The sequence below is a fragment of the Mustelus asterias genome, chromosome 8, assembly GCF_964213995.1.
Source record: "Mustelus asterias chromosome 8, sMusAst1.hap1.1, whole genome shotgun sequence".
Classification (NCBI taxonomy): domain Eukaryota; kingdom Metazoa; phylum Chordata; class Chondrichthyes; order Carcharhiniformes; family Triakidae; genus Mustelus; species Mustelus asterias.
In genome coordinates, this window is record NC_135808.1 from 33,503,606 (window position 1) to 33,520,947 (window position 17,342).

Here is a 17,342-nt window from a genome sequence, read left to right on the forward strand (position 1 = left end):
ATGTATGGGCAGAGTTAACTGGAAAACTATTATACACAAGTCTTATTCCTAGTCCTGCTACTCATATTGTTGACGAGAAGCAATCGGACTGAATATCCTATATTTCATTGCAAGATTTAAATCAGATAAGATTTATATCAGATAAGATATATCCTATATTCAGTCCGATTGACAGTAGTTTAAGATATGTTTCAAATCATTGAGGTTTACAGCATGGAAACAGGACCTTAGGTCCAACTTGTCCATGCCGCCCAGTTTTTACCACCAAACTAGTCCCAATTGCCTGCATTTGGCCCAAATTCCTCTATATCCATCTTACCCATTTAATTGTCTCAATGCTTTTTAAAAGACAAAATTGTACCCGCCTCTCCTACTACCTCTGGCAGCTCATTCCAGACACTCACCACTCTGAGTGGAAAAAATTGCCCCTCTGGACCTTTTGTGTCTCTCCCCTTAAACCCCTAGTTTCAGACTCTCTTTTGGCAAAATATGTTGACTATCTACGTTACCTATATCCCTCGTTATTTTATAGACCTCTTTTAATTCACCCGTAAGCCTCTTATGCTTCAGGGAAAAGAGTCCAGCCTCTCCTTATAAGTCAATTCATCATGTCCCGCTAGCATCCTAGTTTATCTTTTCTGCACTCCTTCTGGTTTAATATCCTTTCTGTAATAAAGTGACCAGAACTGCACACAGTATTCCAAATGTGGCCTTACTAATGTCTTGTACAACTTCAGTAAGAAGTCTCACAGCACCAGGTTAAAGTCCAACAGGTTTATTTGGTAGCAAAATCCACTAGCTTTTGCAGCGCTGCCCCTTCATCAGGTGAGTGGGAGTTCTATTCACAAACAGGGCACATAAAGACACAAACTCAACTCACAAAATAATGGTTGGAATGCGAGTCTTTGCGGGTAATCAAGTCTTAAAGGTACAGACAATGTGAGTGGAGAGAGGGTTAAGCACAAGTTAAAGAGATATGTATTGTCTCCAGATAGGACAGTTAGTGAGATTTTGCAAGCCCAGGCAAGTCGCGGGGGTTACAGATAGTGTGACATGAACCCAAGATCCCGGTTGAGGCCGTCCTCATGTGTGCGGAACTTGGCAATCAGTCTCTGCTCAGCGACCCTGCGCTGTCGTGTGTCGTGAAGGCTGCCTTGGAGGACGCTTACCCGAAGATCAGGGGCCGAATGCCCGTGACCGCTGAAGTGTTTCCCAACAGGAAGAGAACATTCTTGCCTGGTGATTGTCAAGCAGTGTTCATTCATCCGCTGTCGTAGCGTCTGCATGGTCTCCCCAATGTACCATGCCTCGGGACATCCTTTCCTGCAGCGTATCAGGTAGACAACGTTGGCCGAGTTGCAAGAGTATGTACCGTGTACCTGGTTGATGGTGTTCTCACATGAGATGATGGCATCCGTGTCGATGATCCGGCACGTCTTGCAGAGGTTGCTGTGGCAGGGTTGTGTGGTGTCATGGTCACTGTTCTCCTGAAGGCTGGGTAGTTTGCTGCGGACAATGGTCTGTTTGAGGTTGTGCGGTTGTTTGAAGGCAAGAAGTGGGGGTGTGGGGATGTTCGTCTTCATCGATGACATGTTGAAGGCTCCGAGAAGATGTCGTAGCTTCTTTGCTCCGGGGAAGTACTGGACGACAAAGGGTACTCTGTTCACCTTGTCCCGTGTTTGTCTTCTGAGGAGGTCGGTGCGGTTTTTCACTGTGGCACGTCGGAACTGTTGATCGATGAGTCGAGCGCCGTGTCCTGTTCTTGTGAGGGCGTCTTTCAGCGTCTGTAGGTGTCTGTTGCAATCCTCCTCATCTGAGCAGATCCTGTGTATACGGAGGGCTTGTCCATAGGGGATAGCTTCTTTAACGTGTTTAGGGTGGAAGCTGGAGAAGTGGAGCATCGTGAGGTTATCCATGGGCTTGCAGTATAGTGAAGTGCTGTGGTGACCGTCCTTGATGGTGGTGAGTGTGTCCAAGAGTGCAACCGATTCCGGAGAGTCGTCCATGGTGAGTCTGATGGTGGGATGGAACTTGTTGATGTCGTCATATAGTTATTTCAGTGATTGTTCGCCATGAGTCCAAAGGCAGAAAATGTCATCGATGTATCTAGTGTATAGCATCGGTTGAAGGTCCTGTGCGGTGAAGAGGTCTTGTCCATGATGTTGGCATATTCAGGTGCGAATTTGATGCACATGGCTGTTCCATGTGTCTAGATGAAGAACTGGTTGTTGAAGATGAAGACGTTGTGGACCAGGATGAAGCGGATGAGTTGTAGAATTGCATCTGGAGATTGGCAGTTGTTGGCGTTGAGTTCTGAGGCAGTTGCAGCAATGCCGTCGTCATGGGGGATGCTGGTGTAGAATGCCGAGACATCCATTGTGACGAGGAGTGCTCCTGGTTCAACGTAGAATGCTTTTCATCGTCCAGTACAAAGCAGAGAAGCTACAACATCGTCTCTGGAGCCTTCAACATGTCATCAATAAAGACAAACATCTCACCAAGGCCATCCCCACACCCCCACTTCTTGCCTTCAAACAACCGCACAACCTCAAACAGACCATTGTCCGCAGCAAACTACTCAGGCTTCAGGAGAACAGTGGCCACGACACCACACAACACTGCCACAGCAACCTCTGCAAGACGTGCAGATCATCGACACAGATGCCATCATCTCACGTGAGAATGCCATCCACCAGGTCTTGCGATTTAGCCAACGTTGTCTACCTGATGCGCTGCAGGAAAGGATGTCCTGAGGCATGGTACATTGGGGAGACCATGCAGACGCTACGGCAACGGATGAACGAGCGCCGCTCGACAATCACCAGGCAGGAGTGTTCTCTTCCTGTTGGGGAACACTTCAGCAGTCACAGGCATTCAGCCTCTGATCTTCGGGTAAACATTCTCCAAGGCGGCCTATATGACACACGACAACGCAGAATCGTTGAGCAGAAACTGATAGCCAAGTTCCGTACACATAAAGATGGCCTCAACCGGGATCTTGGGTTCATGTCACACTATCTGTAACCCCCACGACTTGCCTGGACTTGCAATATCACACTAACTGTCCTGGCTGGAGACAATACACATCTCTTTAACCTGTGCTTAACCCTCTCTCCACTCACATTGTCTGCCTGTACCTTTAAGACTTGATTACCTGTAAAGACTCGCATTCCAGCCATTGTCTTGTAAATTGAGTTTGTATCAATATATGTCCTATTTGTGAACACAACTCCCACTCACCTGATGAAGGAGCAGTGCTCCGAAAGCTTGTACTACCAAATAAACCTGTTGGACTTTAACCTGGTGTTGTGAGACTTCTTACTGTGCTTACCCTAGTCCAACGCCGGCATCTCCACATCATTGTAGAACTTCAAAATTTCCCAACTCCTGTATTCAATGTTCTGACCAATGAAACCAAGCATGCTGAATGCCTTGATCACCCAGTCCATCTGTGACTCCACTTTCAAGGAGCTATGAACCTGTACCCCTAGATTTCATTGTTCTATAACTCTCCCCAACGCCCTACCACTAACTCAGTATGTCCTGCCCCAATTTGATCTACCAAAATGCATCATCTCACATTTATCTAAATTACACTCCATCTGCCATTCATCAGCCCACTGGCAAGATCCCATTGCAATCCTAGATAACCTTCTTCACTGTCCACTATGCCACTAATCTTGGTGTCATCTGCAAACTTACTAACCATGCCTCCGAAATTCTCATCCAAATCATTAATATAAATAACAAATAACAGTGGACCCAGCACCGATCCCTGAGGCACACCGCTGGTCACAGGCCTCCAGTTTGAAAAACAACCCTCTACAACCAAGCCAATTTTGTATCCAATTGGTTACCTCAAAGGATCCCATGAGATTTAACCTTGTGCAACAACCTACCATGCGGTACCTTGTCAAAGGCCTTGCTAAAATCCATGTAGACAACGTTGACTGCACTGCCCTCATCTACCTTATTGCTTACCTGTTCAAAAAACTCAATCAAAGTTGTAAGACATGGTTTTCCACTCACAAAGCCATGCTGACTCTCCCTAATCAGTCCTTCCTTCTCTAAATGCCTATAGATCCTGTCTCTCAGAATGCCTTCTAACAATTTACCCACTACAGATGTTAGGTTCACCCAGTCTGTGGTTCCCAGGCTTTTCCCTGCAGCCCTATTTAAACAAAGGCAAAACATTTGCCACCTTCCAATCTTCAGGCACCTCACCTGTGGCTGTTGATGATTCAAATATCTCTGCTAGGGGGCCTGCAATTTCCTCCCTAGCCTCCTACAATGTGCTGGGATACATTTCATCAGGTCCCGGGGATTTATCTACCTTGATGCGCTTTAAGACTTCCAGCACCTCCTCCTCTGTAATATGTACACTCCTCAAGACATCGCTCTTTATTTCCCCAAATTAACATCCATGTCTTTCTCAACAGTAAATACTGATGAGAAATATTAATTTAGGATCTCGCCCATCTTTTGTGGATCCACACATAGATGACCTCATTGATCCTTAAGAGGCCCCCTCTCTCCCTAGTTACTCTTTTGCCCTTTATGTATTTGTAGAAGCTCTTTGGATTCTCCTTCCCCTTATGTGCCAAAACAATCTCTTGTCCCTCTTTTTGCCCTCCCGATTTCTCTCTTTACTCTGACAAGTTCTGTACACTTCAAGGAGGGCGGGGGGGATCCACTTGATCTCAGCTGCCTATGCATGTGATATGCTTCCTCCTTTTTGAACAGGGCCTCAATATCCTGAATTTCAACCAGCCTTGCCCTTCACTGTAAAAAGAATGTGCTTTCCCTGAATCCTGGTTAACACACTTACTTACCAGCTATTCCTTTGTATGCCAACAGATTCCCCTATTCAACTTTTGAAAGTTCCTGTCTAATACCATCAAAATTGGCCTTGCCCCAATTTACAATTTTAACTTTTGGGCCAAACCTCCTATTCTCCATAGTATCTGAAAACTAATGGAATTATGGTCATTGGTCCCAAAGTGATCCCTCACTAACACTTCTATCACCTGCCCTTCCTTATTTTCCAAGAGGAGGTCAAGTTTTGCCTCCTCTCTAGTCAGGCCATCCACATAATGAGAAATTCCTCCTGAATACACTCAACAAATTTCTCTCCATCCAAGCCCCGAATGCAATGGCTGTCCCAGTCAATGTTGGGAAAGTTAAAGTCCCTGACTATTACATCCTATTTTGCTTGCCGTTATCTGTAATCTTCTTACATATTTGTTCCTCAATTTCCTGCCGTCTATTTGGGAGCCTGTAGTACAATCCTATCAAAGTGATCTCTCCCTTCTTATTTTTCAGTTTTACCCATATAGACTCAAGGGGCGAACCCTTGGATATGTCCCTTCTCAGTTCTGCCGTGAAGTTCTCCCTAATCAAAAGTGCAACTCCCCCTCCTCTTTTACCTCCTGTTCTATCTTTCCTATAGCATCTGTACCCTGAAACATTGAGCTGCCAGTCCTGCTTCTCCCTTGGCTATGTTTCAATAATAGCTATTATATCCCAGTCTCATGTACCCATCCATGCCCTGAATTCATCTGCCTTGCCTGTCAGACCTCTTGCATTGAAATAAATGCAGTTTAATCGAGACTTCCCTTGCCCTCTGCCCTGCTTTCTCAGGTCATCTGTCCGGTCATGTTTTGTACACCCTCCGAGTGTTTTATTTCTCTGAACCCATTCACTGAGTTCTCCACAGTCTCTGTACTCTGCACTGTGGCCCCTTTAGATTTTTGGTTTCTCGGCCTTTCACTTTTCCCCTTACTGCCTTTTGTTTAAGTCTTTACTTCCCTCTGGCTTCCTGCATCAGTTCCCATTCCCCTGCCGCATTACTTTAAACCCTCCCAACAATGTCCCCCTAGGACATTTGTTCCAGTCCTGCCCAGGTGCAGACTGTCCAAATTGTTCTAACCCCACCTCCCCAGAACTGGTTATAGAATCCCTATAGTGCAGAAGGAGGCCATTCGGCCCATTGAGTCTGCACAGACCACAATCCCACCCAGGCCCTATCCCCACAACCTCATGCATTTACCCTAGCTAATCAGCTGTACTCCAGGAGGACACCTCGGAGGGCTCATACAGTGAAGCAATATGGGTAGAGCTCAGGAATAGGAACGGTGTAGTCACAATGTTGGGGGTTTACTATAGGCCACCCAACTGTCAATGGGAGATTGAGGAACAGATATGTAGGCAGATTTTGGCAAGGCGTAAAAGTAACAGGGTTATTGTGGTGGGAGATTTTAATTTCCCCTATATTGACTGGAACACACTTAGTACTGGGGCGTGGATGGGGCAGAGTTTGTAAGGAGCATCCAGGAGGGCTTCTTGAAACAGTATGTAGATAGTTCAACTCGGGAAGGGGCCATACTGGACCTGGTATTGGGGAATGAGCCCGGCCAGGTGGTCGATGTTTCAGTAGGGGAGCAGTTCGGGAACAGTGACCACAATTCAGTAAGTTTTAAGGTACTTATAAAGATAAGTGTAGTCCTCAAGTTAAGATGCTAAATTGGGGGAAGGCTAATTACAACAATATTAAGCAGGAACTGAAGAATGTAGATTGGGAGCAGATGTTTGAGGGCAAATCAACATCTGGCATGTGGGAGCTTTCGAGTGTAAGTTGATAGGGATTTGGGACCGGCACATTCCTGTAAGGATGAAGGATAAGTATGGCAAGTTTTGGGAACCTTGGATAAAGAGAGATATTGTGAGCCTAGTCAAAGAGAAAAAGGAAGCATTTGTCAAAGCTAGGAGGCAGGGAACACATGAAGTAAGTGTGGAATACAAGGAAAGTAGAAAGAAACTTAAGCAAGGAGTAAGGAGGGCTAAAAGGGGTCAAGAAAAAGCATTGGCCAGCAGGATTAAGGAAAATCCCAAGGCTTTTTACACATATATAAAGAGCAAGAGGGTTGGCCCACTCAAGGGCAAGGGAGGGAATCTATGCATGGAGCCAGATGAAATGGGCAAGTTATTAAATGAGTACTTTGCGTCAGTATTCACCAAAGAGAAGGACTTGGTGGATGAGGAGTCTGGGAAAGGATGTGTAGATAGTTTGAGTCATGTTGAGATCAAAAAGGAGAAGGTATTGGGGTTTTTGAGAAACATTAAGGTAGACAAGTCCCCAGGGCCTGATGGGATATACCCCAGAATACTGAGAGAGGCAAGGGAGGAAATTGCTGGGGCCTTGAGAGAAATCTTTGTATCCTCACTGGCGACAGGGGAGGTCCCAGAGGATTGGAGGATAGCCAATGTTATTCCTTTGTTTAAGAAGGGTAGCAAGAATAATCCAGGTAATTACAGGCCGGTGAGCCTTACATCAGTGGTAGGGAAATTATTGGAGAGGATTCTTCGAGACAGGATTTATTCCCACTTGGAAATAAGTGGACGTATTAGTGAGAGGCAACATGGTTTTGTGAAGGGGAGGTTGTATCTCACTAACTTGATCGAGTTTTTCGAGGAAGTGATGAAGATGATTGATGAAGGTAGGGCAGTGGATGTTGCCTACATGGACTTCAGTAAGGCCTTTGACAAGGTCCCTCGTGGCAGACTGGTGCAGAAGGTGAAGTTGCTTGGGATTAGAGGTGAGCTGGCAAGGTGGATACAAAACTGGCTCGGTCAAAGAAGATGGAGGATAGCAGTGGAAGGGTGCATTTCTGAATGGAGGGCTGTGACAAGTGGTGTTCCTCAGGGATCAGTGCTGGGACCTTTGCTGTTTGTAATATATATAAATGATTTATAGGAAAATGTAACTGGATTGATTAGTAAGTCTGTGGACGATACAAAGGGGCGTCTTGACAAGTACAAGAATAGGATGGGAATAGAGGGATATGGTCCTCGGAAGGGTAGGGGGTTTTAGTTAAGTCGGGCAGGATGGTCGGTGCAGGCTTGGAGGACCGAAGGGCCTGTTTCTGTGCTGTAATTTTCTTTATTCTTTGTTCTTTAGTCCCTCTGACACTAAGGGACAATTTAGCATGGCCAATTCGCCTTCCTAGCACACCTTTTGGATTGTGGGAGGAAACCGGAACACCCGGAGTAAACCCACACAGATACGGGGGGGAAAAGTGCAAACTCTACACAGTGACCCAAACCGGGAATCGAACCCCCCCAGGTCCCTGGCGCTGTGAGGCAGCAGTGCTAACCACTGTGCCACCATGCCGCCCCATTGGTTCCAATGTCCCAGGAATTTGAATCCCTCCCTCTTGCGCCATCTCTCAAACCACATATTCATCTTGGCTATCCTGACACTCCTACACTGACTAGCATGTGGCACTGGTAGCAATCCTGAGATTCCAATCTTTGAGGTCCTACTTTTTAGTTAAACTCCTAACTCCCTAAATTCAGCTTGTAGGACATCATCCCTTTTTTTTTTACTTATATCGTTGGTGCATATATGCACCACGACAGCTGGCTGTTCACCCTCCCCCTCTAAGACATCCCTGACCCTTGCCCCAGGGAGGTAACATACCATCCTGGAGTCTCATTTGCATCCGCAGAAACACATTTCTATTCCCCTTACAATTGAGTCCCCAATCACTATAGCTCTGCTGCTCTTTTTCCTGCCCTCCTGCGCAGCAGAGCCAGCCACAGTGCCATGAACCTGGCTGCTGCCACCTTCTCTTGGTGAGCCATCTCCCCCAACAGTATCCAAAATAGCATATCTATTTTGGAGGGAGATGACCGCAGGGGACCCCTACACAGCCTACTCTTCCCCTGTCTGGTGGTCACTCATTCCCTATCTCCCTCAGTAATTTTTATCTGCGGTGTGACCAACTCACTGAAAGTGCTATCCACGACCTTCCTCGGCATCGCTGCAAAGTGAATCCATCCGCAGCTCCAGAGCCATCAAGCAGTCTAACAGGAGCTGCTTCTTGCATGTGAAGTAGCCAGGGACACTGGAAGGGTTCCTGAATTTCTGACTTGGGGAATTTGTCCTGTGACCTTGGTAAGAGAGATTTCAACTGGGCTGAGATCACCTTAATCTTATTCTGACAGTGTCAGGAGTGTTCAGATCTGTCTGATTTTCCTCTTATTGTTGGACTTTGTACTGATTGTTTATCATTGCTTACTGTGTCACTTCAGAGGGCAGTTCAGAGTCAGCCATATTGTTTGGGACTGGAATCACATGACAACCAGACCAGGCAGTTGTAGCAGGCTCCCTCTCCTGAAGGACGACAATTATATTTTCAGGACAAGCTGAAAGTTTTATGTTTTTAATTTGATTCAATGCCACAAATTCCTACATGTATTAAATTCAGTTTCACAACAAGGAGTGGTTGAGGTGAATAACATAGATGTCTTTAAGGTGAATCTAGGTAAGTACATGAGGAGTAAGGAACAGAACGATATACTAATAGGGTGTGATGAAGATGGGTGAGAGGAAGCTTGTGGAAAGCATTAACACCAGCATGGACCAATTGGGCTGAGTGGCCTGTTTCTATGTAATTCTATGTTTGTAACTTTCTGTGGTTGGATTTAAAATATCCCAGTCTGGTTAATATAGCACCATAACAATTTGGCCCTAATACCCATCATTAAATGTCTTATAATGCTTTCTTTAAAAAATTATCTTGGCCTTTCCAGGCCTGGGCTTGGATTTGATAGTTTGCCCAGTGCTGTGTCTGATAACTGAATTTAGGATGTGCAGTCTGAGTGAGTGCAGTGTATCTAATTTCCCAGGATAAACCAGAACCCTTCAGCTACAGTGAAGCAATATTTTTCCTTCGCTTCTAGCCCAGTGTGTTTTCTTCAAATAATTTTGGAAAACAGGGGAAGGAATTCCATTTTCTCTATTGAATTAACTTTTCTCCTGAATTGATAGCCCATTTTACACTCCGCCCCACTGTTTTTCCCTTTGCCCTCACGGTGCCTGGGAAGATAGAATCTGGGTGGAGTAAATAAAGTAGCCATGTTGTCTGCTCCTAATCACTATCCAGTGTTCCAGTGGAAACAGGGTGACAGTCAAGTGAGGAAAAATAAAGGACTGGCATCTGATTTCCCACACAGGGGAATAGCAATTAGGCACTCACTGGAACAGTCTCTAACTCTGGAGTCAAACCTTTCAACAAAGGAGGGAGGGAATTGGAGGAAATTATGTTTCCTTTTCCTGTTTTACAGAAGGATTGCACCGAACTACACCAGAGAATACAGAGGATAGACACTGCAGATAGATCCTGACCATCACCCAGAGAACAACTGCACAACTGTGGAAAAACATCCAGTCCCTTCTCAGCATTGCTCAACACAGAGAAGGTTGGGCAGTGAAACCACCTGGAAATTGGCCAGGTCAGGGGAGCTTTGACACATCATCAGATCTGAAACTGGTCAGTGGTGTGGAACCTTCCAACAGAACCAACCTTTCTGGAGGTTCGGCTGTGGCGATTGGTCAAGTGAGGTTGTGAAAAATGTGGACTACCAAGTGTAGTGAAAGGCTTAATCATTCATCGAGTCTCATGAAGGCATGAACCTATGCTGCAGGTGGAAGGTTGTTTGCATGTGAGGTATGTGACATCCCTAACATGCGCAATGCGTCTGTTGGAGAACCTTTCACACGGGCAACCAAATGGAAGTGAAACCATTCAACTGTGAGGTTTGCAATAAAACCTTTATGACATCCACAAGGCTCCTGATACATCAGCGGATTCACACAGGAGAAAAACCCTTCAGGTGTGAAATTTGTGAAATTTTTTTCACCCAATCCGCCCATCTCCTGTCACATCAGAAGATTCACACAGGGGAGAAATCCTTCCTGTGCCAGGTGTGTAAGAAATCATTTGCACAGTTATCGACCCTCCGTGTACACCAACGCATTCATACAGGGGAGAAACCATTCATTTGCAATGTGTGCAGCAAATCATTCTCTCAGTCATCAAATCTCCATGCACACCAACGCATTCATACTGGGAAGAAACCATACATATGTGAGGTCTGTAATGCATCATTCGCATACCCATCAAATCTCCGCAAACACCAACACCTTCACACTGGGAAGAAACCATTCAAGTGTGAAGTGTGTGACCAAGCCTTCGCGATGTTAGCAACACTCGTGACTCACCAACACATTCATACCGGGGAGAAGCCATTCAAATGTGAGGTGTGCAAAAAATCATTTTCACAGTCATGGACTCTCCTTGTACACCAGCGCATTCACACTGGGGAGAAGCCATTCATGTGTGAAGTGTGCAACAAATCATTCACACGGTCTTCGGCACTCCTCCAACACCAACGCATTCACACTGGGGAGAAGCCATTCATGTGTGGGGTGTGCGACAAATCATTCTTGCGATCATCAACCCTCCTTGAACACCAACGCATTCATACTGGGGAGAACCCATTCATGTGTGATGTGTGTGATAAATTGTTCTCACGGTCATCGACCCTTGCTGTACACCGACGCATTCACACAGGGGAGAAACCATTCACATGTGAGGTGTGTGACAAATCATTCTCGGACTCATCAAACCTCCGTAAACATCAACGCATTCACACAGACGAGAAACCGTTCACGTGTGAGGAATGCAATAAATCCTTCTCAAGGTCATCAAAACGTTTGTTCCATCAAAGTATCCACCCAGGAGTAACGCCTCAAGTGTGAGATTTGCACTGAAGCTTTTGTAATACCTTTGACCTTCTTTGAATTCCAGAAGATTCATGCAGGGAGAAACTCTTCAGGTTTGATGTTGGTAACAAGGTTTCCATGCACTTCTCAGATCTCCTGAAGTACTAGTAGATCCACAATGCTGAGAAACCATTCAGGTGTGAATTATGTGACAAGGCTTTCACACAGTCAATGTATCTCCTGGTCCATCAACACACCTCACATAGGGGAGAAAAAGCCTTCGCACAGTTGTTGGACCTCCTGGAACATCAGTGAGCCCACACAGGAGACAAACCCTTCCAGTGTTACATGTCAGGATTGTTTCACCTTATCATCCTGCTCCTCCTCTCGCCAAACACCGACATCTCCACATGGACTTGGAGCTGGTTCACCTGTTTCCCTTACACTGAGAGTTGTCTGTGTTGTTTACCCTCCAGTGCTCACACAGGGGAGCTGTCCTTCCAAAGCAGTGTCTGTCTCCAACCTTTCCCACCATCAGTCCAATCACTTCAAGGCCAATTTAATCTTTGACCAGATCACCAAACATGCTCCTAAAAAATCTCAGCATTCTTTCAGTGCAGCATCAGGTACAAGTCACTGACTGTCACTCTGACCAAGAAGGCAATCAGATACTCAGTGGACAGAATGGTTTTTAGCTTCTGATCTACCAGCACAAGCACCCAGGGAGGAGACCATTCCTGAGGTAGTAATGGAGGGACTTCAATAGCATTAACTGTTAACGTACAGCCAGAAATCCCGTTCCTCATCAGTGAGCCCAGATGGGAAGTCAGGGGGAGGGCAGTGTGTGCCTGCCGCACAGCCTGCACAGTCCACCCTTATATGGTGGACAAAGAATTGCAAGTAGACTTCTTGTTAGTACAGTAATATTTATTCACACACAATTATTAGTCATCCACCCAATCAATACTAAGTTATCTTACAGAATACTAAAGTTCACATGACTGGCAAGTACCCAGGCAGATATTGGCCTTTATCTGCGTGTTGCTCTCTGTGTAGTCTGGTCTGATACTCTGGCTGTGGTCTTCCTTCCTTCCTTTGGTGTGGTGGCTCTCCTCGTGTTGGCCATTGCTGGCGATGGTCACCGTTGTTGTTGTTTGTTCGTTAGGGGGAGAGAGAGATTCTTCTGTTATGCGGCACCTTTTTATACCTCATTGGTTTTGCGCCCTTTTTGATTGGCAATAACTAATCAGGACTTGATCACCCTGATCGATGAAGTCCAATCGGGTGCTGCCACACTGATCTCTGGGTGTGTACCCAACACAGTAAGAGTTTTAACAACACCAGGTTAAAGTCCAACAGGTTTATTTGGTAGCAAATGCCATTAGCTTTCGGAGCGCTCGCTGCTCCTTCGTCAGATGAGTGGATATCTGCTCTCAAACAGGGCATACAGAGACACAAAATCAAGTTACAGAATACTGATTAGAATGTGAATCTCTACAACCAACCAGGTCTTAAAGATGCAGAGTGTTGTTAAAACTCTTACTGTGTTTACCCCAGTCCAACGCCGGCATCTCCACATCATGTGTACCCAACAACCATGCCTGTAGGTGCTGGAGGCACGTAGGTCACATACCTCCCTCCCAAATGAGGGGTTAAGGCCCCTGCGACTGGTAAACAACCCCGTTTGACCAGAATACGTCCTTTGTCCTTGAAGTGGTCAATATCCTGTGTATTCCAACATCTACAGCTGCAGCCTGTTCATCTCCGTCCAATTTCTTTTGAGGCTGCAACCTGTCTGTTTCTGTACTTGTCCAATTATCCTAGCATGCTCTTGCAAATCGCCATCTTAGGTGGGCCATTGGGCCACAGCAGGATTTTAAAGTTAATTTATTCATGTCACAAGTAGGCTTACATTAACACTGCAATGAAGTTACTGTGAAAATCCCTTAGTCGCCACACTCTGGCGCCTGTTTGGGTACAGTGAGGGAGAATTTAGCATGTCCAATGCACCTAACAAGCATATCTTTTGGGAGGAAACTGGAGCACCCTGAGGAAACCCACGCAGGCACAGAAAATGTGCAGACAGTCACCCAAGCCAGGAATCGAATCTGGGTCCCTGGCGCTGTGAGGCAGCAGTCCTAACCACTGTGCCACCATGCTACCCAGAATTTATCTTGGCTTTGACAGTCTCCATTGTCTCACAACATTCACTGTCTGGGTCTACACTGGAACAGAACACTAGAGGCCAATTAATGTCCACATCTGTACTCCAGGTCAGTACCTTGTGCATTGCAGGGACTGAGGTGGGAATGAGGCATCAACCCTTCAACCACAACAACTAGCATTTATACATTGCCTTTAATACAGTAAAATGTCTCAAGGTGTTTTGTACAAATATAATCAGAGAAAATCACAGAAAAAAATGACACTCAAGGTATAGAAGAAGATATTAGGAGGGTATGTCTCTGGACAGATTTCCTCAGCCACAGGAAGTAGGTGATTCAGGAGAATGTGTTTCAAGGTTTTCCCTGCTCTGGACAAGAGGGAAGTACCTCAGTTTCTACAGCATGATTTATCTCCCTTCTTGTAGACTTGTCACATTCCTGAAGTCAGGAAGAGTTCTTTTTCAAGCGGTCTTGATGTGAGTGGAAGTTCAGCAGCTTTGAAATCCTCAGCTGGAATACCATCGAGGCCACGCGCTTTGTTGTTTTTCATCTGTTTGATTGTTTATTACTCTCCCCTCATTGGTGACTCACCCATTGATTCTACCACAGGAACTGGGGGATAGAGTAGAGCTGTTACTGAGGATTCATTAGTAAGTGTGTAGAAGATTGACTTCATTGACTGACTGTTACTGACTTTATTAGTAAGTGTGTAGAAGACTGTGTGCCAAAGAAGCAAATCTGTGTATTTCCCAACCGGAAACCATGGATGAACAGGGATATCCACTGCTTGCTGAAGTCCAGGTCTGAGGCGTTCGAGTCAGGCAACACTGACCTATACAAGAAAGCCAGATACGATCTAAGGAGATCTATCAAAGATGCCAAAAGACAGTACCAGACCAAGCTAGAATCCCAGGCTAGCCACACCAAACCCCGCTCACTATGGCAAGGTCTGCAAGACATAACAGGCTACAAGATGAAGGCATGTAAAATTGCTGGCTCCAACACACCCCTCCCTGATGAGCTCAATGCATTCTACGCCCATTTTTGAGTAAGAGGTCAGTGAGAGCATGCCCTCCACCCTGGATGAACCTGTATCTGGGGTCACCATTGCAAATGTTAGAGCGGCTTTCTTGGAGGTCAACCCACAGAAAGCGACAGGCCCGGACGGGGTACCCGGACAAGCACTCAGATCCCGCACGGATCAGCTGGCGGGGGTGTTCACAGACATCTTCAACCTCTCTTTACAACAATGTGAGGTCCCTATCTGCTTCAAGAAGATGACCATCATCCCGGTACCTAAGAAAAACCAAGCAGCGTGCCTTAATGACTATCAGCCGGTGGCTCTGACATCCATCATTATGAAGTGCTCCGAAAGGCTAGTCATGCCACGAATCAATTCCAGCCTCCAGGACTACCTGGATCTACTAGTTTGCCTACTGCCGCAACAGGTCCACAGCAGACACCATCTCCCTGGCCCTGCACTCAACCCTGGAACACCTAGGTAACCCTGGGTCGGATCTCAAACAATGACGAGACAGAGTACAGGAATGAGATAGAGAATCTGGTGAACTGATGCAGCAACAATAATCTCTCCCTCAATGTCAACAAAATGAAGGAGATTGTCATCGACTTCAGGAAGCATAAAGGAGAACATGCCCCTGTCTATATCAACGGGGATGAAGTAGAAAAGGTCGAGAGCTTCAAGTTTTTAGGTGTCCAGATCACCAACAACCTTGGTCCTGGTATGCCCGCATGCTGACACTATAGTTAAGAAAGCCCACCAACTCCTCTGTTTCCTCAGAAAACTAAGGAAATTTGGCATGTCACCAACTTTTACAAAAGCACCATAGAAAGCATTCTTTCTGGTAATATCACAGCTTGGTCTGGCTCCTGTTCTGCCCTAGACCGCAAGGAACTACAAAAGGTCGCGTATATAGCCCAATCCATCCAGCCTCCCATCCATTGACTCTATCTACACTTCCCGCTGTCTCGGCAAAGCATCCAGCATAGTTAAGGACCCCATGCACCCCGGACATCCTCTCTTCTATCTTCTTCTGTCGGGAAAAAGATACAAAAGTCTGAGGTCACGTACCAACCGACTCGAGCAGCTTCTTCCCTGCTGCTGTCAGACTTTTGAAAGGACCTACTTCAATTAAGTTGATTTTCTCTCTACACCCTAGCTTTGACTGTAACACTACATTCTGCACTGTCTCATTTCCTTCTCTATGAACAGTATGTTTTGTCTGTATAGCGCGCAAGAAACAATACTTTTCACTGTATGTTAATACATGTGACAATAATAAATCAAATCAAAAATTTGGGTTGCGGAGTTTCTCTTAATATTGTCATGATTAAGAAGCGAAACATCACACTCTGAAAACTGAGCTATCTCAAGTGAACTGGGATACCAGGCCAGAGGGTAAATTAATTGAGGATGAGTGATAGATATTTAATGGGTATTTCAGGATACTCAGAATAAGTATATTCCTATTATAACGAAAAATTCTGAAGAGAAGGACCCACCATCCATGGTTAACAAATGAATGTAGAGTAAGCATCAATCTTAAGGAAAAACATGCAAAGATGAGTTTCAAGTCAAATGCTTGGTCAGAATACAAAAACATGGTAGAGAATGATTAAAAGGTTAATCAGGAGAAAGAAATTAGAGTATGAGAGGAAGATGGCTACGAACAGATAGCAATAATTTCTACAAGTATTTAGAAAAGAAGAGAATAAGTAAAGTGAGTATTGGTTCTCTTGAGGGTGACAGTGGGCTTTTAATAGCAGATAATAAGGAAAGGGCAGATGAAATGAACAAATATTTTCCTTTTTACCTTCACTTTGGACAATTCAAAAAAACATTGCAGTAATAACTATAAGTCAGGAGGTGCAAGGAAGAGAGGGACTTGGTGAAATTGCAATCACTAAGGAAGCTGTACTGAACAAACGGTTGAAACTGCGGGCTGAAAAGTCTCCAGCACATGATGGACTTCATCCAAGGGCCTTAAAAGAAGTGACTAATAGATGTAGTGTTTGTCTTAATTTTCTGACTTCACTAGATTCTGAAAAGATTCTCTCAGACTGGAAAGTAACAAAAAAGAACGCTCTATTAAAAAGGGAGGGAGGCAGAAAACAGTGGATTATAGGTCAGTTAGCTTGACGTCTGTCTTGAGGAAGGTGTTAGAATTGATCATTAAGGAAGTTAGAGCTGGACACTTCGAACAACTTAACGTAATTGAGAAGATTCAGCATGGTCAGGGATAGGTCAATAGAGGTGTATTGCCAAACATTTGAGGGGATATTTCAAAATGAACGGAATTGATAAATTCTAATCAGTAAGAAAAGTTCCAATGGGCAAACAGATCATCCATGGTTAACTAGAAAGGTTGAGGATAGTATAAAACTTAAAGACAAAGCATAGAGTTGTGCAAAGATAGGTGGAAGGTCAGAAAATTGGATGGAATATAAGGAACAGCAAAGGATGATGATTAATAAGAAAAAATAGAGCATGAGAGAAAACTAACCAGAAATATAAAAACAGTGAAAGTTTAACAAAGTAATGAGTTAAAGTAAGCGTTACTCCTATAGAAAATGAGCCTGGAGAATTG

The 17,342-nt window shown here is 45.1% G+C and overlaps 1 protein-coding gene across 1 annotated transcript in view; it reads left to right on the top strand.

The window, feature by feature from the left end:
• The window catches only part of LOC144496998 (uncharacterized), a 51,467-nt gene extending 35,479 nt beyond the window's left edge, over positions 1 to 15,988 (top strand). The window contains 1 exon segment of the mRNA XM_078217673.1: positions 10,601 to 15,988. Coding sequence (XP_078073799.1) covers positions 10,601 to 11,605 — 1,005 coding nt within the window. The 3' untranslated portion in view covers positions 11,606 to 15,988.
• Positions 15,989 to 17,342: the final 1,354 nt, after the last annotated feature.